The 22,606-nt window shown below is 44.9% G+C and overlaps 1 protein-coding gene across 1 annotated transcript in view; it reads right to left on the reverse strand.

Annotated features, from left to right (window-relative positions):
* MARCHF3 (membrane associated ring-CH-type finger 3) overlaps window positions 1–22,606 on the reverse strand; it is a 148,548-nt gene that overhangs the window by 21,290 nt on the left and 104,652 nt on the right. Inside the window, exons 2-3 of the mRNA XM_059919441.1 lie at window positions 16,908–17,151; window positions 13,847–14,051 (exon numbers count right to left, since the gene is read on the reverse strand). Of these exons, the coding sequence (XP_059775424.1) occupies window positions 13,847–14,051; window positions 16,908–17,095 (393 nt within the window). The 5' untranslated portion in view covers window positions 17,096–17,151. The remainder of the gene's footprint in view (window positions 1–13,846; window positions 14,052–16,907; window positions 17,152–22,606) is intronic.

Raw genomic sequence — 22,606 nt, forward strand, 5'->3', positions numbered from 1 at the left:
ATGTTTGTAGACCATTTTGCTACAAATCTCCCAGAGCTGCCTTCAGGGAAGGCATTCTTAATGGGTAGAGGCAACGGCTCCATGACAGGGGTCATGACGTCAGGGACTGGCATTTACAGACAGGCAAGCAGGAGACTGGCTGGATGAACACAGCTGCTGCCTGTGGGAAAGCTCGACTCCAATCGGGAGACACACATGCATTTTTAGCTTGAGCGATCCTGAGACATGTGCCCTCATGGCAGAACCAAGCCAACCATGGAAGAACCCAAGTTAATAACTAGCCCAGTCCTGTATATGTGCAGAACTGAATCAGCAGCCCTCCCATCAAGACTAGCAAGTCATATCCGCTGTTGTGGCGCCCCAGAATTATAATGTGGCCTCCTCACAGAAGAAGGAATTTACAGTGAAGGGTTGATAAGTTTCCCTTACTTTTCATGCTTAAAACATTTTAAGGGTGCAAGAGACACTTTTGGAAAATCTACATGTTCCCTTGCAGCTTATATAACTATCCTTCTAGGTCAGGGGTCTTTGACCCTGGGCCTAGGGCTTCAGAAAACCTTTGTGACTTTATTTGAACACTGGTTGTCTGTGCATTTCAGGGGAGAGAGTTCAAGCTTTGATCTGATTCTCAAACATATCTGCAGAGAAGAAGCACTGTTCCAGAGTATCTTCCTAAACTGTCTTAAGACACTCTTTGGTCTAATCCAACTCTCTGAGCTTTGATGAATATAAGAATATGGGCAGTAGGATTTGACTGCCTTCTGAGAATCCATAATCTCTCCTTAGACCCTGGTTTAAGAAAAAAATCAACCTAGGGCACAAACTATAATATTTAAAAAATTAATTGTGCAGTTGTAGGGCAGCAGAATCATGAAAGCAGCCATATTAAATTAAAGGGCTTAAAGAATAAAAGGACTTTTACTGGACAAAGATGGCAAAACTTCAGACCACATAAAAAAATCAATGCACAGATGATTTCCACACAATAAAAGAGTAAAAAAAGCAAACAGGGTTTCATCACATAAATTGTGATAGGCAAAAGACAAAACTTTAAAAGGGAAATAAACCATCCATACCTCTGTGCTAGTTTCCTCCTTTCTAAAATGGAGAAGGTTGTACATACAAATAGTAGAACACGAAAGTGCCTAGAACAGTGGCACAGGGTAAGGACTCAGTAAATGGTAGTATATTAAGGTAAATAGGATGTTGAGAAGGAGTCAAATAAAAATGATAGCAAGGAAGGTTAAGATACGTTTTCTATAAAATCTGACACTGAACCTTGCAAACCTTATGCTATGTGAAGGAAAGTAGTCACAAAGGACCACACACTGCAGGGTTCCATTTATAGGAAATGTCCAGAATAGGCAAATCATAGAGGTATAAAATAGATTCTTGGTTGCACTGGGCTGGGGGGAGGGGGCGGGGGCAGGGACGTGAGGACTGGAAAGTGAAGGCTGAAGTGTGTAAGGTTTCTTTTTAGGGTGATGAAAAAGTTCTAAAATTGACTGTGGTCTCCTCCTCCTGGGGCTCATCTCATCTTGAAGTCGCTGGTATATATTGTCACTTCTAAGTAGGGGAATTCTTTTTTCAATTTTATTTTTGTAATACTTCTCTTTTTCCTACACATTTTAAAAATTGAATTATAGACACTTCCCTGGTGGCGCAGTGGTTAAGAAGTCTCCTGCCAAGGCAGGGGCCGCGGGTTCGAGCCCTGGTCCGGGAGGATCCCACGTGCCGTGGAGCAGCTAGGCCTGTGTGCTGCAGATGCTGGGCCTGTGCTCTGGAGCCCGCGGGCCAGGGCTGCTGAGCCCGCGTGCCTGGAGCCCGTGCTCCGCAGCGGGAGAGGCCACCGCGGTGAGAGGCCCGCGCACCGCGGCGAGGAGTGGACCCCGCTCGCCGCAACTAGAGAAAGCCCGCACAGCGGCCAAGACCCAACGCAGCCATAAAAAAAAAAAAAAAAAAAAAATTGGATTGTAGATGATTTACAATGTTTCAGGTGTACAGCAAAGTGATTCAGTTATACATATATGTGAGTGTGTGTGTATATATATATATATATACACATATATGTATACCTATATTCTTTTTCAGATTCTTTTCCATTATCAGTTATTACAAGATATTGAATACAGTTCCCTGTGCTACACAGGCGGTCCTCGTTGTTTATCTATTTTATCTGTAATAGTATGTATCTGTTAATTCCAAATATAGTAGTGTGTATAAATTAATCTCACACTCCTAATTTATCTCTCCCCCTGTTTACCCTTTGGTAACCCTAAGTTTGTTTTCTATGTCTGTGAGTCTGCTTCTGTTTTGTAAATAAGTTCATTTGTATCATTTTTTAAGATTTCACATGTAAGTGATATCATATGATATTTGTCTTTGACTTACTTTACTTAGTATGATAATCTCTAGGTCTAGAGTAAGACAACTCCTAAAATTTTTTTAGCACATATAAAAAGTACACAAATCATTAATAAGCTGGTTGATGGATTCTCCCAAAGTTTAAAACCCATGGAACATACAGATCAAGAGATAGAATATTCCTAGAGTTACAGAACCCTCCTCCCCCTCCCATGCCCCCTTCCAAGGGAAATCACTATCCTGATTTTTAATATCCTAGATTAGTTTCACCTACTTTTGAACAAGAACTTTGCCTGTTTTTGAGTTACCAGTGCATACACTTTAGTGTCTGGCTCGTTTTGCTTAACATTATATCTGTGAGATTCATCTATGCTATTGCTGTAGTGGTAGTTCATTTATTCTCACTGTGTATAGCATAATTTATTTGTCTATTCTACTGTCATTTCTGTGCCAAGCCATCCTGGAGCCTGAGGAAAAATCAGTAATACTGATCCTGCTTTTATTTAAAAATTTGATATTTTGTTCATTGTGGAGTTTTTGCATTACTTTTGATTGAAAAAAGCCATTGCATTAAAATATTATTTATCTTGAGTATTAGATTTTTGGGTACCATTTAAATTTTGCTCCTGAGGTGAGTGCTTCACTTACCTCACTCTGGTTCCAGCCCTGTCTGCTAGAGATGGACACATGAATTTTATAGTTTTTGGCAAGTATAGGTAGTGTTGCTCTGAACACTGCTGTACATGTTTCATGGTGAACATAGGTATGTATTTCTGTAAGTATATACCTAGGAGTGAAATTTCTGTAGGCAAATTAAAAAAAATTTTTTTATTAAAAAAAGAAAATTGACTGTGGTGATGGTTACTGAACTCTGTGAATACACTGAATGTCACTGAATTGTATGCTTCAAATCCGTGAACTATGTGGTAAATGAATTGTATCTGAATAAACCGTGTTTTAAAAATCTGATTCCGAAAAACAGCCTTGGTAAAAGTGACTTGAAGTGTCTTGTAGATTTCCCTACAGACTCCCCACCCCAACTCTTGCATGAACCCTGTTTTGTAGATATTTCTTTCCACCTTGCCATAGCTTCATCCAACAGGATCATTCTTCAGACATATGCATCTGTCAGGTACATCTTACAAGCAGCCGAAAATGTGTATATTTTGATGAACGAATGATTTCTGGGTTTCAACATTAAACTCATAGCTTTTAAGCAGATGAGCCAGTGTTTAGCAAAATATTAGAGCCTTTTTCTTACTTTCACCTCTCAGGCCTTGTCTCCCATCATCTGCCAGCTTTAACGCAAAGATCTAGCCTTTGGAAGTAAGAAAAGTGTTAGGAGGGGCTGCATAATTTTCTAGGATGGTGAATGTTTTCTCTTCATCTGCCGATTTCTGCTTTTATTGATTCTACACAGATATGTCCTTAATGCCTATAAACTCTATTTTACAACTTTCCTGCTATTCCTACCTGCCAGCAGCATTTCACGTATACTACACTAGCCATTTTCCCTCAGAGCCCTAAAAGATTTTGAACTTCACCATTTATGCCAACTTTCTGTCTCTAATAGGATCGCTGGAGGTGAAGTGATGATAAAATAATGAGTAGAAAATATTTCATTTTCTTCTTTTAATCTGACCTCAGTCTTCACAAACAGATGTTTTACACATTTTAATAGGTGGCACACCGAAGAATTAAGGCTGCTTTTCAGTATTCTAAACTAAAAGCTTCAAAAGACTTTTTTTTTCTCTTTCATGTTAGACACACACAAACATAACTTTGCTCTCATGTATCCATCACAGCATAAACCTATCCCTCTAGCTCTGTAATAATGGATGGCAAAGAAACAGTTTTATCCCAGACAATCTCACGGGGTCCCTGTCTCTTCACGAATGAAGTCAGGCAGCCATGAGGCACCGCACAGGAATGTAAGTTTAGTGAACAATATGGAGGAGGAAAGCAAAGCGACAAGACCTGACAGGGTCTTTCTTATCTTTCCCCAAATCTGCGGCACCTGTCAAGAAAGGGAAGCGAAGAACCGAGGCAATTACATACATAATTCAAGAGAAAAACCAGGGTTCTCCTTCATGAGCTGCAGAACCAGTGTCACCAATCCGAGTTATGTAGATGACAGTCTTTAAAGAAATTTACCTCGCGTGTGTGTACAACCATATTATGACCGATTAACCTTCACAACCTGTTCCTGAAAGGAGGGAAAAGGCTCAAACATTTTGAGTTCACCAGGCTTTCTAATAACATCTCTCCCTTAGGAGAGATCTCAGAAGAAATGGGTGACATAATGACTCTCGGAAATGAAGACGCAAGTGCAGAGAAAAAGTAACTAGATGAAAAGGGAAAAAGACAGGGTGTGTAAAGTCCCTTGGAAATGAAGAATGAGTTTTCTGGCTTCTAACAGGGTGGTGTACCTAAGAGCTTTGTTTCCCCGAGACCAGGGTATCAGGAGCACAGAGAAGAACTGCCATTCCACTGTCCCAGCACACAGTCTGGCACAGCTCGTTGTGGTTGTGTTGTTTTAATGCACTTCATTTTTTAGAGGTAGTTTTAGATTCACAGCAAAATTGAGTGGAAAGTACAGAGGCCCAATATACCCAGTGCCTCCCCACATGTACAGCCTCCCCCATTATCAACATCCTCCCCCCAAGACTGGTACGTTTGTTACAATCGATGGCCCTAGATTGACACGTCATCATCACCCCAAGTCCACAGTTTACATTAGGGTTCACTCCCGGTGTACATTCTATGGGTTTGGACACATGTATAACGACAGGCAGCCACCATTGCGGTGGTGTACACTGCCCTAAAAATTCTCTCTGCTCTGCCTCTTCATCCTTCCCTCCCCGCTAACAGCTCTGGATTTCATGGACGAAGCCAACGTCAAGAGGAAATCAGGGCTTTAATCATCACTTTTTGCATTCTCCCCTTTTTAAGGGACATTTAGTCCCTTAGAAAGGCTGGCTGTTGGTGAAGAAGCCCTCGCTTCTGTGTGTGCTTGTACCTGTGTGCGTCAATAAGCAAGTGAAAGAAAGTAGTCTTGAGCCAGGAAGGAAGAAGCCAGGTATGGTGGCAAGTGCATGGACTCTGGAGCCAGAGGAACCTGCATTCTTCTTCTGCCTTCTCTGCTTACTAGCCCTGTGGCTGAAAGTCTTTAAGATCTCTGAAGGGTGACAACATTTCAGAATCTCAGCTTCCTTATCTACAAAATGGGATAATATCCATTCTAGGGATACCCGAGACATTGAAATAAGATGACTATATAAAGTGTACAGCATATAATATTTCCCCTCTGCCTAGGAAATGGTTAAATAATTTAAGAAGAGAAAACTCTGGGGTGTGAACATCTTAAGGATAAAAATAGATGGAGTCACAGTGAAATTAATGAATGCCACTGGATTGGAGTGTCATGTCAAGATCTGTGCCTGTGCTAGAAAACGAAGATCTTAGCATAAATGGGCAAAGCAGGGTGTTATTCAGTGAATAAATGACCACTGAGCTTCCACTGCCTAACTGAGGATACTTCTCCACTTGGCTCATTCGAATATAATTGCCCATTAGGCAGCATTTAACCATAATCATGTACTGCTCACAATATTTCACACTATTATGTGTTTAAAAGTGTGTATTCTTTCTCTGGAGTTAAAAGTGTCAGGTGTTGGCACTTAAAACTGAAAAGGCAAGAGGAGGGCAGGCAGAAGCCCTCAGCGGGGAGTTTCATGCATATTTGGTAACTCTGCACCTGAAATCTGCACCAGGCCTGATGCAACTTATGTCTCACTTCAGTTCAACCTGGTGCCTTCTACCTGCACAGGGCAGCTCCTGTGAGCTAATTGTGCCTTGTTATTTCGGCAGGACTTAGGAGAGAGATGATTACTGGATGTAGTCATTCAGTGACATTTCACTGCTCCTGGATCACACTCGCCTTTACAAAGCTCTCCCGCCAGCTGCCCAGGGACACTTTCCCCTCCACCCGCTGCCCCCCGAACTCCCATATAGTAACTTCGAATTGTCTGCCTTTCCAAGAAGTGGTCCCCTTGGTGGCCAGCACTACCTGTACTATTTGTTCTTACATTTGGAGGTAGCTCAAAGGGGCTGGAATCCTTCGGGATTCTCTCTCTCATTCTGTTTACTTCTTGTTCTTGGCCCAGATGTGCTTCAGGGAAACCTGGCTGAATTTTCTCCTATCTTTGAGACTACCTGAGGATGAATTAGTGACGACTCTAGACATTTCCTCCCTGCCCCCTCAAGAGGCTGTTCTTTGAAAGGTATGTCACTCACAAAATGGTGACATTTATTAATTCTAGGTGGTAGATACAAACCTGTTTATATATTGTTCTTTGCCCTCCTCTGCATGTGTTAAAGCACAGAATAATTAAAATTAAAAAGTTGTGTGAAACAATTCTTGGTGTTTCGCATCTTTGTGCCTTGCTGCAGGAAACCCTCAGATGGGGAGGGGTTGAGGGCAGCTACTAGGACCAAGAAAGGTCCTCTTGAAAACGTGAATTCTAATTTGTATTTCAACCCAAGCTTACTGTAAGTATCAATACAATTTAAAATACTAGAATTGGTCATGTAATTCTTTTTGTGCAAGGAACAGGATTTCCCACCCCACCCCCAAATTAGTCCTTTCCCAGTGGTGGATGGGCTGAAAACCCAGGCACCAGGCAGTTAGCTCCCTTCCATCTGGCATGGCCATGTGAACACTTCAGTTGGCTTACTTTTTTAATGAAGTGATTTTTAATGAAGCAAGCTGCGAATTTAATAGGTACCTTAAAACAGCTTCTTTGTAACTAAGCTTTAAGTAACGAAGCAACTGCCAAATTAATCACCAGAACCAAGAGAAAAATCCAAGACTGAACAACTGCAGGATCAAGCATTGCTGGACTTCGGTCATCAGGCAGGTCATCTCAACTGCTGGACAAAGGATGGGGAGGCTGGTGTCTTGCTCAGCAACCTGATCAGAGGTCAAGGAAATGCTTGGCCAACACTAAGGGATACTGCAGTGCAACGTACTTCTCACCACTGTTGGTGCTGGTACCCTGTCTCTTAGTGGTTCATTTATCATGTGATGTTGAACCAGCCATTTCAGCTCATTAATAACGTGGGGACAATAGGAGGGAGATCATTAAGTTCAGTCTGTATTACCCTGGAAGAAAGATGTTGGTAGAAAGAAATCACACAGCATTAGCGAACCCTTTTAAACTGTTTGAAAGACATCACCCAATTCTGGAATCTCAAATGTAAATGGTAGGCACATAATGCAAGAGGGTGAAGAGGGCTGGGTGGGCGTAAGCAAAAGGCAAGGCCTGGGGGAACTGGAAAGCGCATGCATGTCCCACCTGAAGGCATTCACACTAAAAAAGTGTTAATTCAATAAAGCACACCTGTGTGCGTGAACGAGGTCACCAGTTGGCTAGTTCTGCTCTGTTTCACTGGTGAGGAAGCTGACGCATTAAGAGGAGAAATGACTTGTTCAGGTTCTCACTGAGGTGGTGGGCAGCCAGCTGGCTGTCTCACGGTTCTAGAACAGCAGCCCCAGCCAGGATGTTAAGCCCTGCTAGGAAAAGTCACCGGCACAGATGTCACTCAGTGGGTCTTTGCTGTGTTGTCCAGAAAACAGACACAAAGTCCCTCCACACGCTCCCCTTTCTGGTACATAATCTTTCCTTTGTCCTTCATGCTACGAGCCCTGACTCTGCTTTGGGAGGCCTTAGCCCGGCCTGGAGCGGCTGGAAGAGCTGCCTCTGGGAGACGGAGCCAGAGAGGAGGGGCCTGATCAGCACCAGGGGAGCTGAGGACCTGTGCTCAGTGCACGGGAAGGTGGGAAGTGGGAACTCCTGGTGGGTTCAGGTAAATCCCTCCCCCATCCCACTGCGCAAATGCTGCCACGGTGCTTCTCTTCCATTCGTCCCTCCAGAACACAGGAGGAGAGAGCGAGGCCTGAGTGCAGCTCCTGAGACCTTCCTTCCTCCTCGTTGGGATCCTGACCTCACATAACCACCGGAAACCTGTGTCTTCATCTACCAAATGGGTAAGACGATCGTTTCCCCCCAATACTATGGTGAAGCCTTTGCTTGCCCAGAGTTTGGATTCAGAAAAGCTTGACAAATGCCAGCTGGGCCTGAATCTTTCCTAATGGTCTGATCCTCCCCATCCCCCAAAACCCTCCTCTAACTCGGGCCAGCGTCTCCCTGCCAAGACCTGAAGCACATGTTTTCTCCCCATTGGCTACCAGTGGTACAGGGCTCCTGCCACCTGCCATTCTTGAAAACCTGATGGAGGACTGATGACCAAACGGAAGCCAGGATTTGTGAGAATCATCACATTTGTTGTGTGGCTCAAAGCAGTGGTGCTAGTTTGTGTTATATAAGCCCTTGTCCAACTGTGTCTGTCCTGAACTGTAAGGGCAAAGGGTCATTTTCTTTGATTTACAACCACAGGCCCCAAATACGATACAGGGTTTGCAACTGGGGGAGGAAGGTTCTCCATTCATCCGTTTATTCAACGAACAGAGGCTTCATGATTGCCTATCACATGCTGTGATTATGGTCCAGCCACCTTTCTCACTGGCCTGCCCTTCGCTTGCGGGTTGGAATGAAGAGGGGAGCCTGCCTGCCTTCCTTCGAGGAAGTAGGTGGTCCTCATGCCTGGGAAGCTTTCTCAATCAGTTTATATCCCCTCTGGTGTCATTCCCTAATTATCCCAATGCTACAAGGGTTTGCTGATGAAAATGAATACTCTGAAACACAAAGCTCATGTTTTTACTTACAAGAATACATTAAAAATCAAAACCAGGGACTTCCCTGGTGGTCCAGTGGTAAAGAATCTGCCTTCCAAGGCAGGGGACGTGGGTTCGATCCCTAGTCGGGGAACTAAGATCCCACATGCCGTGGGGCAACTAAGCCCGCACGCCTCAACTAGAGAGCCTGCGTGCTGCAAACTACAGAGCCCACGCGCTCTGGAGCCCGTGCGCCACAACGAAAGAGAAAACCCACATGTCACAACTAGAGAGAAAACCGTGCGCTACAGCTAGAGAGAAGCCCGTGTGCCGCAAGGAAAGATCCCACACGCCGCAATGAAGATCCCGCAATGCTGCGACTAAGACCTGACGCAGCCAAAAATAAAATAAAATAAATAAATATTAAAAGGAAATCAAAACCAAACCAAACCCACTACAACGAAGCGAGCAACGTCCTCACCTAAGTCTGAAAGAAACACAGTAGGAGGGTTTCAGTGAAGTCTCAAATCTATTAAATAGTGAAGCGCCAAGGTACAAAGGCATTTCTTCACAGCAGTTCAACTCTGCTCCCTGTGGTATAGCTGGAGATGACAGTGAATCCAGGGCACACTTTAAAACCATTTTCCTCCAGTGACTTAAAAAAAAATTATAAATAAAAAGTTTGAAAAAAAAATCCTTAATCCTCAGCTCCCTTTATATCCCATTATTCTGAGTAACTGATATGTGTGAAAACAGTCTGTTTCAATTTAGCTCAACCTCTGACTCACAGGGAAGAGCTTTTAAATTGTTCATACAATTCTTATCAGTCAGCTGGGGTTGGGTAAAGGAAATAGGAATACGGAAACCTAATCACTCCTTCTGAGAAAAATCACCATGTCTCCCTGATTGGAGGAAGATCAGATCCTAGGAAGCCTTTCCTGCAGATTTCCACCATTTCCTGGCTGTTTCACTTTAATCACGACGTTGTTGAGCTGACCTATTACTTCATGAGTTTCCCGGGCAAGGGTGGGTGTTACTGATACACGTCTTAGGAAAGCCCACTGGCAGATATTCTCATCACTGGAAGCTGATGTTGCAAGCACGCTACTTGCACATAGCAACCTGGGCTTCCTTGGCAAACTGCTCAATCAGATATGCAATCATGGCAACAGGCTGAAGTCAAGGCACACATTTCTGGGAACAAACTGTGATATTTTTATTGGTTTGCTGTATTTCACCCTTATAAAAGAATGGTATTAGAGTTCAACTTACACCGAGAAATGAGTAAAATTGAAAATGAGCAGGGAGGAGACCATGAAACTACCCAGGCTGGTCATTCCGTGAATCCTTTTATGGTCAGTTGATGTCTATTTACTGCCAATACCAGGTCAATATTTTGGAGCTAATTCATCTGACAAATCGCCACTGGGTACATTTTCCATCATCAACAAAAAATATGTAGCTTTCATGAGAGAAGTGCTGGCTGTGTAGGTATGAAATGTATGTGGGTTATGTCTGCTCCTCCTTTTTGCTATGGACGGTTCGAATGCTTTCCTTTCAAGCTTTGCCCAAGTAGGTACAGATCTTAGGAGATTTACCTTAGCTGGACAATAGAGGAAATTCATCCACAATTGAATAAACCGGATGATCGCAATGTAGCTCTCTTGGGTTGAAACTAACTCTTGTTATACTTGCTTACTTAGCACCAAGAAAATATTTAGGGTATAAAACTGGCAATGAACTTAAAAGACTAAAAGATTTAGTTCCGCCATGTAGGTAGGTCGGTAAGTAGACACACACAAGCAACTTACTGAAGTATAATTTACTTACCATACAATGTACTCATTTTAAGTGTAGAATATATTTTTTTGCCCAAGAATTTGAGGCTTATAGAGGCCAAAGAGATCACAGAGAGCCTGTGGCTCACCCTCCACACTGCAGCTCAGAGAAACTGCCACGCCACCCAGATGGTCAGTGGTAAGTGGAGAGGTGATGCCCTATTTGGAGAAGCTAATAGTAACCAGCCCATTGATTTGGCCATTTTGAGTAGAAACTCACCATTTTGCAGGGAAAGGGAGGAAAGACTTTATGTAGCAGCCTGTGTAGAAGATGGCTCTGGGTTCCTGATATGTTAAAAATGAACATCCAACTGCTGGCTGCAGAGAGCGTAGGAAAGGATGGAAGGGGAAGTGTCTTCCCAACAGGATACTGAGGAAGACGAAGGCTTACGGTGAATGAAGGACTGAGAGTTTACTAAAGAATGGGAGTCTGAGGTGTTACAACAATTCTGACTGATGTAACGTCCGGATGCTGACAAATAAAATTTATAAATGACTTTTTCAACCACTTCCTCTAGCAATGGAGTTGTTATTATCCCATTGATTTTGAAATGAAATGTTACGGAATTTTCTTGCTTTAATGAGAAGGCAGATCCAACTGGTAAATAAAGTAATGATTAAAGCAATTAAAAGAGTGAAAATGAGAAATAAAGTAACAGTACTCCTAATGCTTAACCCAAATAGGCAGGTTTTGCTGATTTACTAAAAAGACTCATGTTCATCTAGAGGTAAACATATTGAGAAGCAATGCTCACTGTGAATAAACCCACCCTTTGGTAAGAGGATAAAAGTCAATTAGTAATGTCATTTGTTTAAAAATCTGCCTGCACCTGGTTCTCATTTGTCCTCCAGCTGAGAAACCAAAGACAATTTCTTTTTATTGCTTGTGGTCAAACAGCAAGTTCATTTCGCCATGGGATGATCAAATGGCCAGCCTCCCCGGCTTGAGAAGGTCTGCCTTTCACTTTCAACTTGTTCAATCATCATTAACTCTGAAAAATGTCACATTCCATTTGTGCAATGAAAATTTCACCACCAGTGACCGTTTGGGTGAAGTTTTTGTAGGCGAGGGCCTAAATCTTGCAGAGCACCTCACACATTCTCAAGGTCATTTGCCTCGTTTCCTTGTTTAATGACAGTTGCCTAAGATGCTGGAGTCCGTCCATAGACTGACATCAGCAGCTCTGAAGAAACCTCTGTGTTGGGGTACGTGTCCCTCTCTGAGACTGAAAGGGTTCACACGTGTGTGTTATCTGACACGCACGCACATGCACCCCCTCCTTTGTTATCTATTGTATTATGCATACACACACTGGGGTTTTTACCAAGCAAAAGTCTTCTTTACTGGGGAGAGACCGGTAAAAAAAAGACCACTGGATGCAGCCCATTCAAAGCAGGGTTTCCTTACTCTGGGAAGTCGGCTTCCCTGGAAGAAGCTGCAATATCAACTTGGGAAGGTTCCAAAAAGTTTCTAGAAAGGAGAAATAGGCTTCTTTTTAACGTTTGCCATTGGGCTTGGAAATCTTCACCTCCTTTGTTTATTATTTAATTATATTTCCCCTTCTGCAGAGAAGTTCCGAAATGCAAATCCCAATGAATGCGGCATTGGGCCAAATCCCTCACAGCACTCAACAAAAACGAATTTCTGGAAGTCGATGTCAAGCAGCAAGATGCCTAAATTAAGAGGCCACTTGATCCAGAATCTTAAAAAGAAGCATAGTGTTTATTGGGGCAAGTCAAATAAATTTTGTGCCATTTGGCAAGCAAGTCATAGTTAAAACAGGCCCCAGTTACAGGTCCTGATTAAATTTTCAAGGTCAAAACCAAAAGAATGTTTAAGCAGAGCTCCCTAGAGTCTTAGTGCCAGGGCGCTAATACACCATTTTAAATAGCCTCCAAGAAGGGCTTCTTGAGCTCTAGCTCTAGTGTAATGTCAAAGTTCCACTGGGTCAGCTGCTGAAATAAGGAGGAGGTTATCAGCCTGACTGGATTATAGGCACAATGTGTTGGTCCCTTTCAACTAGCTGTGCTTCATAATGTATTAGAATATTTATTGTTGCCAATATCCAAGTTTTGATTGACTAGAAGTTGGGGGTAGGAGAGAAGGCAAAAATAATCTAATCATTTTTTCCAATTTCCCCAGTTAATACAAGACCAGACCCTGGGTCTAAAGAAGCATCATATGGCCCCTAAAATAGGAAAAGGAATGTCCTGACATTTTAATGGCCGAGTTGACAGCATCACTTTTAAGAAAAGAGATTCCAATCCTAAGAATCTCTTTAGGAAAAGAGATTCAGGTTATTAGCTGAAAAAAGCTTGCATGTAATTTCCTAGGAGAGACTGAGACTTTTCTTATTCAAACACTTGACTATGTACCTGGTATTATAAGTGTATAATAAATATTAACTCATTTAACCCTCATAGTAATTCCAATAGGTGAAGTCACTTACCTAAGGTCGTAGAACTATTCAGACCCAGAAGTCTAGGTCTATATGCATTATACAATGCAGCTATTTTTTTTCACAAAGACTTCTCAGACTAGGCAACCCAAATGCCCATTTATCTGTTGCTTCAAGGTGAGAGATGGTGTGCAAAGAGAACAGTGTGTTTGACCTGTTTGCTCCACGTCACAGGAATGGGAAATGGAGATCAAGTCTCTAAACGTCCCTTCTCCTCACACTGATTTCTCCCACTCTCTCGTCTCCACCTCGTGGAGGTCACCTTTCTACTGTTGGCTCCTGAGTGCTGGCTCTGTCTGTCTGTCTCTCTCTCTCTCTCACACACATGCACACACACAGAGCTATTACTGTGCTTCAGTGAAGCTGCACAGGGTTTGTGATCTGGGCATAAAAGCAGACATCATTTGCTCATTAGAGTTAAGTTTTCAAGACGTGTCCCAATTACTGACCTCCACTAACGGCCTGGGTTTGCGCTCGACTGCAAACCTGAAGTGGCAGAGTTCACAGTAGTTGGTGTTTGAGGATGACAGCCAGTGCTCCAGGCAGCTCCGATGAATTGTCCCCAGGGTCCCTGTACATTCACATGGAGAGAGCAAGTCCTCTTGGCTGCTGCCCTCGTGGCAGATCCTGCACATTGGCCGGTCATTGAAGGGGCTGCAAGAGAGGAAGGGGCACCTGCTGGTCACGGGCTGGAAACCACCACCATGCTGTGGTCCTCTGGCTCTGTGTCCTTCGGACCCTCCCCCAAGGCAGCTGCTCAGAACAGACACCTGGTTTACAACCCGAGATCTACACTGGCACTCGGTAGTGGGCATCTACTTCTGTCAATACAAAGAAATAGGGGGTGACCAATACCAGAGCAGGTGGGCCCAGGGCCATAAGTGAGTGAAAAGGAGCAACGTGTTAATTTTACCTTAGACATCGATGTAGTTCAGGCAAACTACCAATCAAAAAATAAACATCATCCCTAGCTATTAAGAAGTTGTTTTGAAACGACACCAACTGTAGTTTCTAGACAAACTGTATCTTTTGAACCAGGCTGGGACACTTTTGAATACCCAGAGGTTCCTTTCCTTTCTTCTTTTAGTGGGATGGGCGAGTGAGAGAAGGGAAACGGACTGGTGGCCAACCCTGAAGCTGCCACACAGAACTGCAGTCTGAGCCAGAGCATGACGCTGTGGCAGCTTGGTCCTTGGAGCTTTCCTAGGATGCACTTTGGGACGCTGAGGACAGTAAGCTGAAAGCGAGTAAAGGTACGTGCTACCAAGGTGGCCTCAGTCCAGAGCTTGGCCTTTAACTTGGAAACACCACCCCTGCACATTCTGTGAGGACACACAGGGTAGTGGTTTGTGAGGCAGGCTCTGGAGTACAGCTGCCTGGGCTCGAACCCCAGCTCTGCTGCTCACCAGCTGGCTAACTTTGGGTGAGTTACATCACCTCTCTGGACTTTAGTTTCCTCATCTGTAAAATGGGCACAAAGCATGGTGCCTTCCTCATATGGCGACTGTGAGGATGAGAAAAGATAGTCCAGATTACAAGCTTAGAAGAGGGACCAGCATGTGGTAAGTGCCTAGTTAATGGTAACTATTTTCACTTGTAGAAAAACTCAGGTCGGGGAAAATCAAAAAACATGGCCCTCATCACATAAGTCAGAGGCCAATGGAAGGCTCAAACCAAGATGGCCTCACTTCTCAATGGATACTGGAGGACTATCCCTCTCTGATTAATGTCTTCTTATATTGCTAGAGGTCCTTATTGGGTATTAGATTTTAAAATGTCATCATTGTATGCGCCAACCCAAGGACCATACCCTTTACCCACCCTCTCCCGCCTCTTCCTGTCCCCCAAAGATGACAGTGTTCCAGGCTTATGCCCACCACTCTCTTTGACTCCATCTTTGTGGAAAGGCCTTTCTGGGGATGATCCTGGGAATGAGTGAAGGCTAAAAGGGGATTAAAAGAGGAAAGGATCTCCTTCCCACTTGCCAAAAGACCCCCTCATGCTCAGGGGTGGGAAAAGAAAGTTTAAAGAGTTGACTTTTTTCTCTCATTATTACTGGTCTCCGTCATTCACACTGAGCCAAATGTGTGTAAAACTGTAAAAGCTCTGGTTTACATTTCTATGTGGTAGGAGAACACACACGTACACGCACATTGGCTCACAGGTCTCAGTTGTTTCAGCTCTGCAGACTGTTTTTCCTGATCAAATGAGGTGATTGATGGCTCAAGAGTGATGGGGGCATATGCAGACAGATAACTGTCTGTCTCAGTTCACAGCTGAGCAATGATGCTCACTGCCTCATCGTATACTGAGTTCTACCCAACTGATTGTTACAAGTTTTCCCAGAGGCGGAAAAATATATATTGACCTTTTTTTCCCCTATTTCTTCCCTTTGCAATAGCCGCACGGATTGAAAGTAGATGGCACATGGATAATGTTTACAACACGTGGCGGTGTGCGAGTCCGTGTCTGGTGGCCGCCACGTCCGGGGCTAGGAGCGGGGGGACAGAGAATGTTGTGGTGTCACTAGGAGTTCTGCTGCAGGGGCACGTAGGTGGGCCTGTATCTGCACCGGAGGGGTTGGCTGAATTGCTCAGACCAAGGTAAGCAGTCGAGGTCTGAGTGACTGACCCAAAGTCTCAGGGCCAGAAGTGTCAGCACTGAAACCAGCGGGCAAGTCCAGTATTTTACAGTCGTAAGTCACAGTCTCACTTACCCGTTCTGAAACTAATGGAGAAGCCAAGGAGGACCTAGAGGCCAGGCAGCCTGTGGCTCTCAACCTGCCAGTGGGCAGCAAGAGCACCAGAGGAGACCTCCAGGGACAAAGTGCCGGCCTGGATAAGCCGTCTCCGGGCTGCTCAGAGCCTTCTTTCTGGCTCCGGTTTATCACTTGGGGGAGACAATAGTACTTCACGGGGCACAGTGTATATGAAGGATCATGGCTGGGACGCCGGGAGAGTGAAGGAGGAAGCAGCCAAAGAGGCCCCCACGTGGGGATGTGCCAGAGGTGACTCCCCCAGGAAGTAGCTGTGGACAGCCCCCATCATGGCATGCTGATTAGCATGCACATCAGAATGTCACTTCAAAAGTTTTGCCCACATATCCAATCACTTTGGCTCAGTCATCTGAAACCAGGTGCCTCCTTCATTCTATTCTAACAAAGGGCTACCTTTGTTAGCACCTGGAGACAACGAGAATGTAATTACTGTAGTAAGGTCAACGTAACAAATGTTAAGCAAGCTACCCTGTGCCTTGTGGGATACTCCCCTGCCTGGGTCTCTGCAAGTGTGACTTTAAGCGGAAAAGTCCACAACATGAGTTTTATCTTTTTGCCCCATTGCTATAGAAACGGCAATGACAGAACGTGTGTAGTTTTTTTTTTTTTTTTCTCCCAGTACCTCCTCTCACCTGACACAAAGACCTGAGCACTAATTACATTCCCTTTAGCATTTCCCATCTGACAGCCCTCCGGATTGATTACTGATTCATTGATTTTAACTGTGGTACTACCTCTGGGTGGCAAGAGTCCGCACTACTGTTGACAGCAGCTGCCCGTCCTTGGCTGAAACTTGCATGACATACTGCGGCTGCCCATTCACTAGGCTGCCACAGTCCTCCACGGTCTTCACCACGGGTGCAGCTGAACTGGTGCAGTCTGGCAGCACTTCGGGCAGGTGACTGCAGCGGCTGGTTGTCATGGTAACGGACGGCAATTACTCTGCTAATGGCTTCCACATTCATACAGGATTTCCATCTAAGAGAGATCAGAAAACAGTTTACTTGGTCAGGGTGGTTAATAGAAAATGGACAATTACAGGCCACCACCATCATGTCATTATTTAATAGAAATAACAGCGGTGGCCTAGACGCGGCACATTATCTTGCTACCATTTAAAGCGCGTGCGCACACTCAGCCCACAAGAAACAGTGGACGTGGTTATGAACAGGAAGGTGAGCGTGTCGGTGTCCGTAAACATGGAGGATCAGAGAGGGGAGGGCACGATGGCCCTGCAGCCAGATCTGAAGAGAAGATAAGCACTTCCCCCACTCTGGGCCAGAGAAGCAGTAAGTCTTTGTTAACACTCTCTCAAAGTTACTAGAACCATTATTAAAACCGTTTGGGGGGACTTCCCTGGTGGTCCAGTGGTTAAGACTCCACGCTTCCAACGCAGAGGGCCTGGGTTTGGATACCTGGTTGGGGAACTAGATCCCACATGCTGCAACTAAGACCCGGCGCAGCCAAAATAAATAAATATATATTAAAAAAAATGCACCACCTTTCTGACTTTTCCCATATCTGTGTTCCATAACACAATTATCTGCTCAATGTGTCTTGAAAATTACTTTCCTTTAAAAAGTTAACCTGTTAGCCTTGTCTTAAAGTTATTCATGAAATGATAAGTTTGACGAGCTTGTTATATATATTTGTAAAGGACATTACAATAAATACATTAGTACTAAGTTTTTGGTTTTTTGTGTACCACTTAAAATCCAGGGACACTGCCTTATCATAGGGGAACACATAGGCAAATGCAAGAAACTGATGAATGAGATCTCTACCACCTATTAAGAATAATCCATTCTTAATTAAGGGCCTTACCTCGCTGACACATAGTCTACCATATAGAGTGCAAGAAATTCTGTTCCCAATCTGTGTGCTGTGGGCCTGAACTTGACCTCAAGTTCAAAGCATTCAGATCCAGTGGAGTAAGGAACCCCACTGCATCCAATAATAGAGCTGCATGTGATGTGTAAGAAACAGAGGACTTAAGAGAAACTTGCAGGAGGAATTCTTTATGTCTAAAGGTGAGAGGACACAGTTTCACGTTCCGTACGGACCATCTCTGCCCGGTCTGCTCACCTGGAGCTCCTGAGCCTGGGACAGCCTGGACTCAGTGGACAGTGGCAGGCTTGATGGATAGACTGAGTTCCCGTCAATAACCAGTCTGGGTGGTCAAGGCCCCAAGTCTAAATAAATTTGCTTCCCAACCCTAAGAGCATGTTTGGAATTCCTCAAAGGGTTATTTTCTCCCACGTATTTGTTACATTTTACTCGACTCTTACAGGTTTGGAAAATAGGATCTGCCCAACTTCCAGAACAATGTGCATCAACTGGATGTTCTCAGGAGAAGAATGCAGTGTTTCCAGATGAACTTGAGCTGACACTGTCCCTGCTGACAAGCACATATCCCACAGGCCTGACCATTGGATGGGAACGGAATCCCCTCCTTCCTGCCGAGGTGTCTGGCTGGCTCCCTTTCCTGTTCTCCTAGGCTGCCTCTAGCCCTCTCAGGTCTGCGGTCTGGCCTCTTCCAGGAGCCCTTTGGAACCTGGCAATGGGGCGAGGGCTGTGGACACCAGCCCAGGTCTTAGGCCTGATGTGGGGCAGAGGCAGGGCTGCCCCTTCCATGTCATTGTCACGGCTCCGGTGGGCTTCTCAACCCCCGGGTACCAAGCATTCAAGAAACACAGTGAGATGATTAGCTAGTATACTTTTCCTTGTTAAATAGGATTTGTTGCTTCTTTTTTTTCCACGTTGCAAAAACAAGAATATACGTTACAGAAGGTATAGAACAGCACAAAGAAAATAAAAATCACTCAAAACCCCACCACTTGAATAACCACAGTAAACTTTTTAATTTTTGGCAGGGTTGGCAGGGTGGAGTTGATTTGTAGCTGGGGCCACAGAACAAAAAGGATGTTCAAAGGTCGGCTTCGAAATCTATGTCTAACCCCTCTCCCCTGGCCTGCCCTTATAAATCCCCATTGACATGATTTTAAATTCTCATAATGCCTCACAGTCACAAAGTGTAACTTCCTGGCACAGCTCTCTTGCTTCACAAGGCAACCACAGATTAAGAGCCAGGGGTGTGTTGGCAGGAAAAGCAGACACAGTGACCTTCTTGCCGCACGGAATCATTATGTCTGGGTGCAGTCTGAGAGTTTATTTTCGGGTTTTGCATTAACTCCAGCTCAGAGGGCCAAGCATTCCCTCCCTCCACTCCACGGAGCTGGAAGGAGGCAGAGAAGGGATGCAGAGTGAGAAAAGGAGGCCAGGCTGGTCAACGGTGAGGCTGCCCTTAGTGAGGGGAATGCCACTCAGACACACAAGGTTCCCAAGTTCATTCACTTATAACTAGACTAGATTAAGTCCTCACCAAAGGAAGTAGTTCTAAATGTCTGACCTAAATCTGCAATAAAATGCCCTTAAAACAGTTGTGGAAGTAGAGTTTCCTTAAAACTGTAGTTTCACTTCTGGATGATATTCTTCATTTCACTTGTCTTCTCAAAGGCGAAAGGGATATTACCCACCATCTGATCAGTTTATTCCATTCACAGAGATTGCCAGGCATTGAGTTGGGCATAAAGAAATAAAAGGCTCCTCTACCTTGCCTTCTTCTGCAAGCAAGCCCTGGCTCTTTCCCTCGTGCCATCTCTGCAGAACCCTGAACCCAACTTAGGATTGAAATGATACTCGAGTCCAGCACTTCACTGAAGAACATGCCAGCACATCCACTGACCAGCACACACCAGAATAACCCTGAGATACTAAGTCCTGCATGCCACGGTGAGTCCGCACACTCCTCAAAGACCATGTCTTGAATTGAAAGTGGGGTGGGAGGAACTACACAGAGGATGGGCACCTCGATCCTGGTGGGAAGCACTGAGTTGGTTCCAGCCCTAGAGAGGGAATCAAATCAGGTGGAGGAGGAGAGAAGGAAGCACACCTTCCCAACCTCAGTCAAAAGAAGCCCAGGGGGACTTCCCTGGCGATCCAGTGGTTAAGACTCCGTGGTGCTTCCAATGCAGGGGGCAGAGGTTCGATCCCTGGTCAGGGAACTAAGATCCCACATGCTGCGTGGTACGACTGGGGAAAAAAAAAAAAAAAAAAAAAAAAAGAAGAAGCCCAGGGGCTGAGATCAAGGTGTGGGGCAGGAGTGGGCCTTGCAGGCTGCGGACACCAATTGGCATGCATATGTTGCACCTCAGGCAGTGACAAATGGCCCACTGCATTTCCCTGTCTCTTTCAGAGCCACCTGGGAAAACAGCAGGCTGTTGCCGTGGATGCTAGAAAGAGCTGAGCTGTGGGTTTGTAGCCTAGCACTGGTCTTCCACTGATCTTTCCGCGAAATTTCAAGTGCCATTTGACCGCTTTCTTATCAATACCGCTCCTAGGAAGTCCACCCAAGAGTTCTGCTCTCTGGGATTTCTCAGGACAAAAAACACGTTGCTGGGAGGGAGGGGTGTCCATATAAACTTGAAACCTCAAATTACACTGATGGGAGGAGTTCTTTGTTGGCCAGGCTTGACACCTTATATAATTCCTCAGGCTAAGAATAAAGCATGATTTGGCACTGGCCAAATTCAGCTGCACTCAGTGGGAGGACTGGGAATAGGTGGACGAGAGGGAGACAAATAGAAAAGGAAGGAGTGGCTACAGAATGAAAGCCTGATTAGACAATTGTGAAGATAAAAAGGCCTGTCTGTGAAACTCTGACCCCTTTAAAGGACAGAGTACAGTTTCATAAAAGCAAGGACCCAACCAGGCTGCAGCTAATCGTGGCTGCGTTTCTGCTGTCAGTAAGTGATTTCCATGGGAACATGGCTGGCATCACGAGGATGCGTCCAGAGGATGAGGGGGAAGGGCAGGGGAGAGAGCCCTGCTCACCTGTGCAGCCCTCTTGCCTCACAACCCCCGAACCTCCATAAGGACCACAGAGTTATGGGAAAGGCTCTGTTCTTAGAGGCAGGACACCCAAGCTTGCGCCCTGGCTCACCACACACCAGCGTAAACCATTCCATCTCTCAGACTTTGCTGAGATTACTTGCATTTGAAATGAGGGTATTGATACTTCCTGAGCCACCACATCTGGTTGTTTGTGAGGCCTCAAATAAGATGAGACATGTGAACGTGCTCTGGAAGTTGGAATGAGCCGTGCACAGGGAGCCACGCACATGCGCATTTTGTTACTATATTAACCTTTCCTGCTCTTTTTCTGGCCTGGGTTGCATCTCGTTTCCGTCTTCTATAACTGCTCTCCTCCATGGCTGGTCAGTTTGTACCCACTGCTCCCTCTGGATCACACTTGAGCCCTGACATTGTGCCACTCCATCTCTCCCCGCGGGGAGCACAAAGGGAGTCTTCCTCACACCCTGTGTCTCCTCACTCTCCCGAGACCTGTCACCTTCATATCCCCCCCCAACACAGGTTGCACTTTTCCATGAAAATGTTTAGTATAGATACCCGATGAAAAACTGCTATTATGTTTGATATTCGTGTCTATTTGTTCCAGCAGCTACCATTATCTTAGCTAATCTAAATACACTGGAAAAGAAAACACAAGCCACACCCAGCTGCCTTTTTAAGCCTGCTTCTATCAGAACTGTATTTTCAGTGCCAAGTCAACTTTAATCTCTCAGATGTAGGATAAGAAGGCTATTTTGGGGAGGTACCTGGTGCGTTGGCATCTCTATTTGGGTATAAAAATTACCCACAGGATTTAAAGGTGAAAACAAGAGCATAAGGGTGTGTGTGCCCTGGCGCTAATCTGGCCGTGTGGGCTGCCTGGGCAGTGGTCTGAGCAGGCCCAAGCTCCGCAGGGCAGTCTAGAGCCAGACTGGACCTCCAAGTTCAACCCTAATGCTAATTCCAGAGATTTTAAAAAGTAGGCTCCTCAGGTGCTCAATATGTCCTGGAAGGGTCCTGTATGACCTCCAAAGCCAGAGTTGGCCAACAAAGCAAATCAAAGGATTCATTCATTATTTTATCCATTCAAACAAGCATGTTTTGAGAACTTACTAGGTATTCCTAGGAAGTTTCTGGTGGTGCAGGGTCTAACCATTTCAAGTCCTGCTTTACATTTCCCAAGGGAAAGCACAGACCACCAAACAGTATGTAGTGTTCCCCAGACCCTCTCCAGGGCTGCAGAGCCATGAGGACATGGCACCTTCCCCCTAGCAATCATGCCCTTGCCAATTCGGGGGATACCGCCCAATGCCCTAAATTTGAGGGAATGAAAGTGCAGAACTATGGAATGGCTAGATGGCTTTCTGCTCCCACAGAGCTGTGCATCATTAATGCTGTTCCAGGATTCAGAAAACTGACCTTAGTTTTACATGAGCAAATCTGCCTCAAAAAGGATCTCAAAAATGTCCTTTAGTCTCCTTTGAGGAGTTGCATACTCAGGGAGCAAGGCCTCCTCTAATGA

Source organism: Balaenoptera ricei, chromosome 3 (assembly GCF_028023285.1).
Source record: "Balaenoptera ricei isolate mBalRic1 chromosome 3, mBalRic1.hap2, whole genome shotgun sequence".
NCBI classification, from domain to species: domain Eukaryota; kingdom Metazoa; phylum Chordata; class Mammalia; order Artiodactyla; family Balaenopteridae; genus Balaenoptera; species Balaenoptera ricei.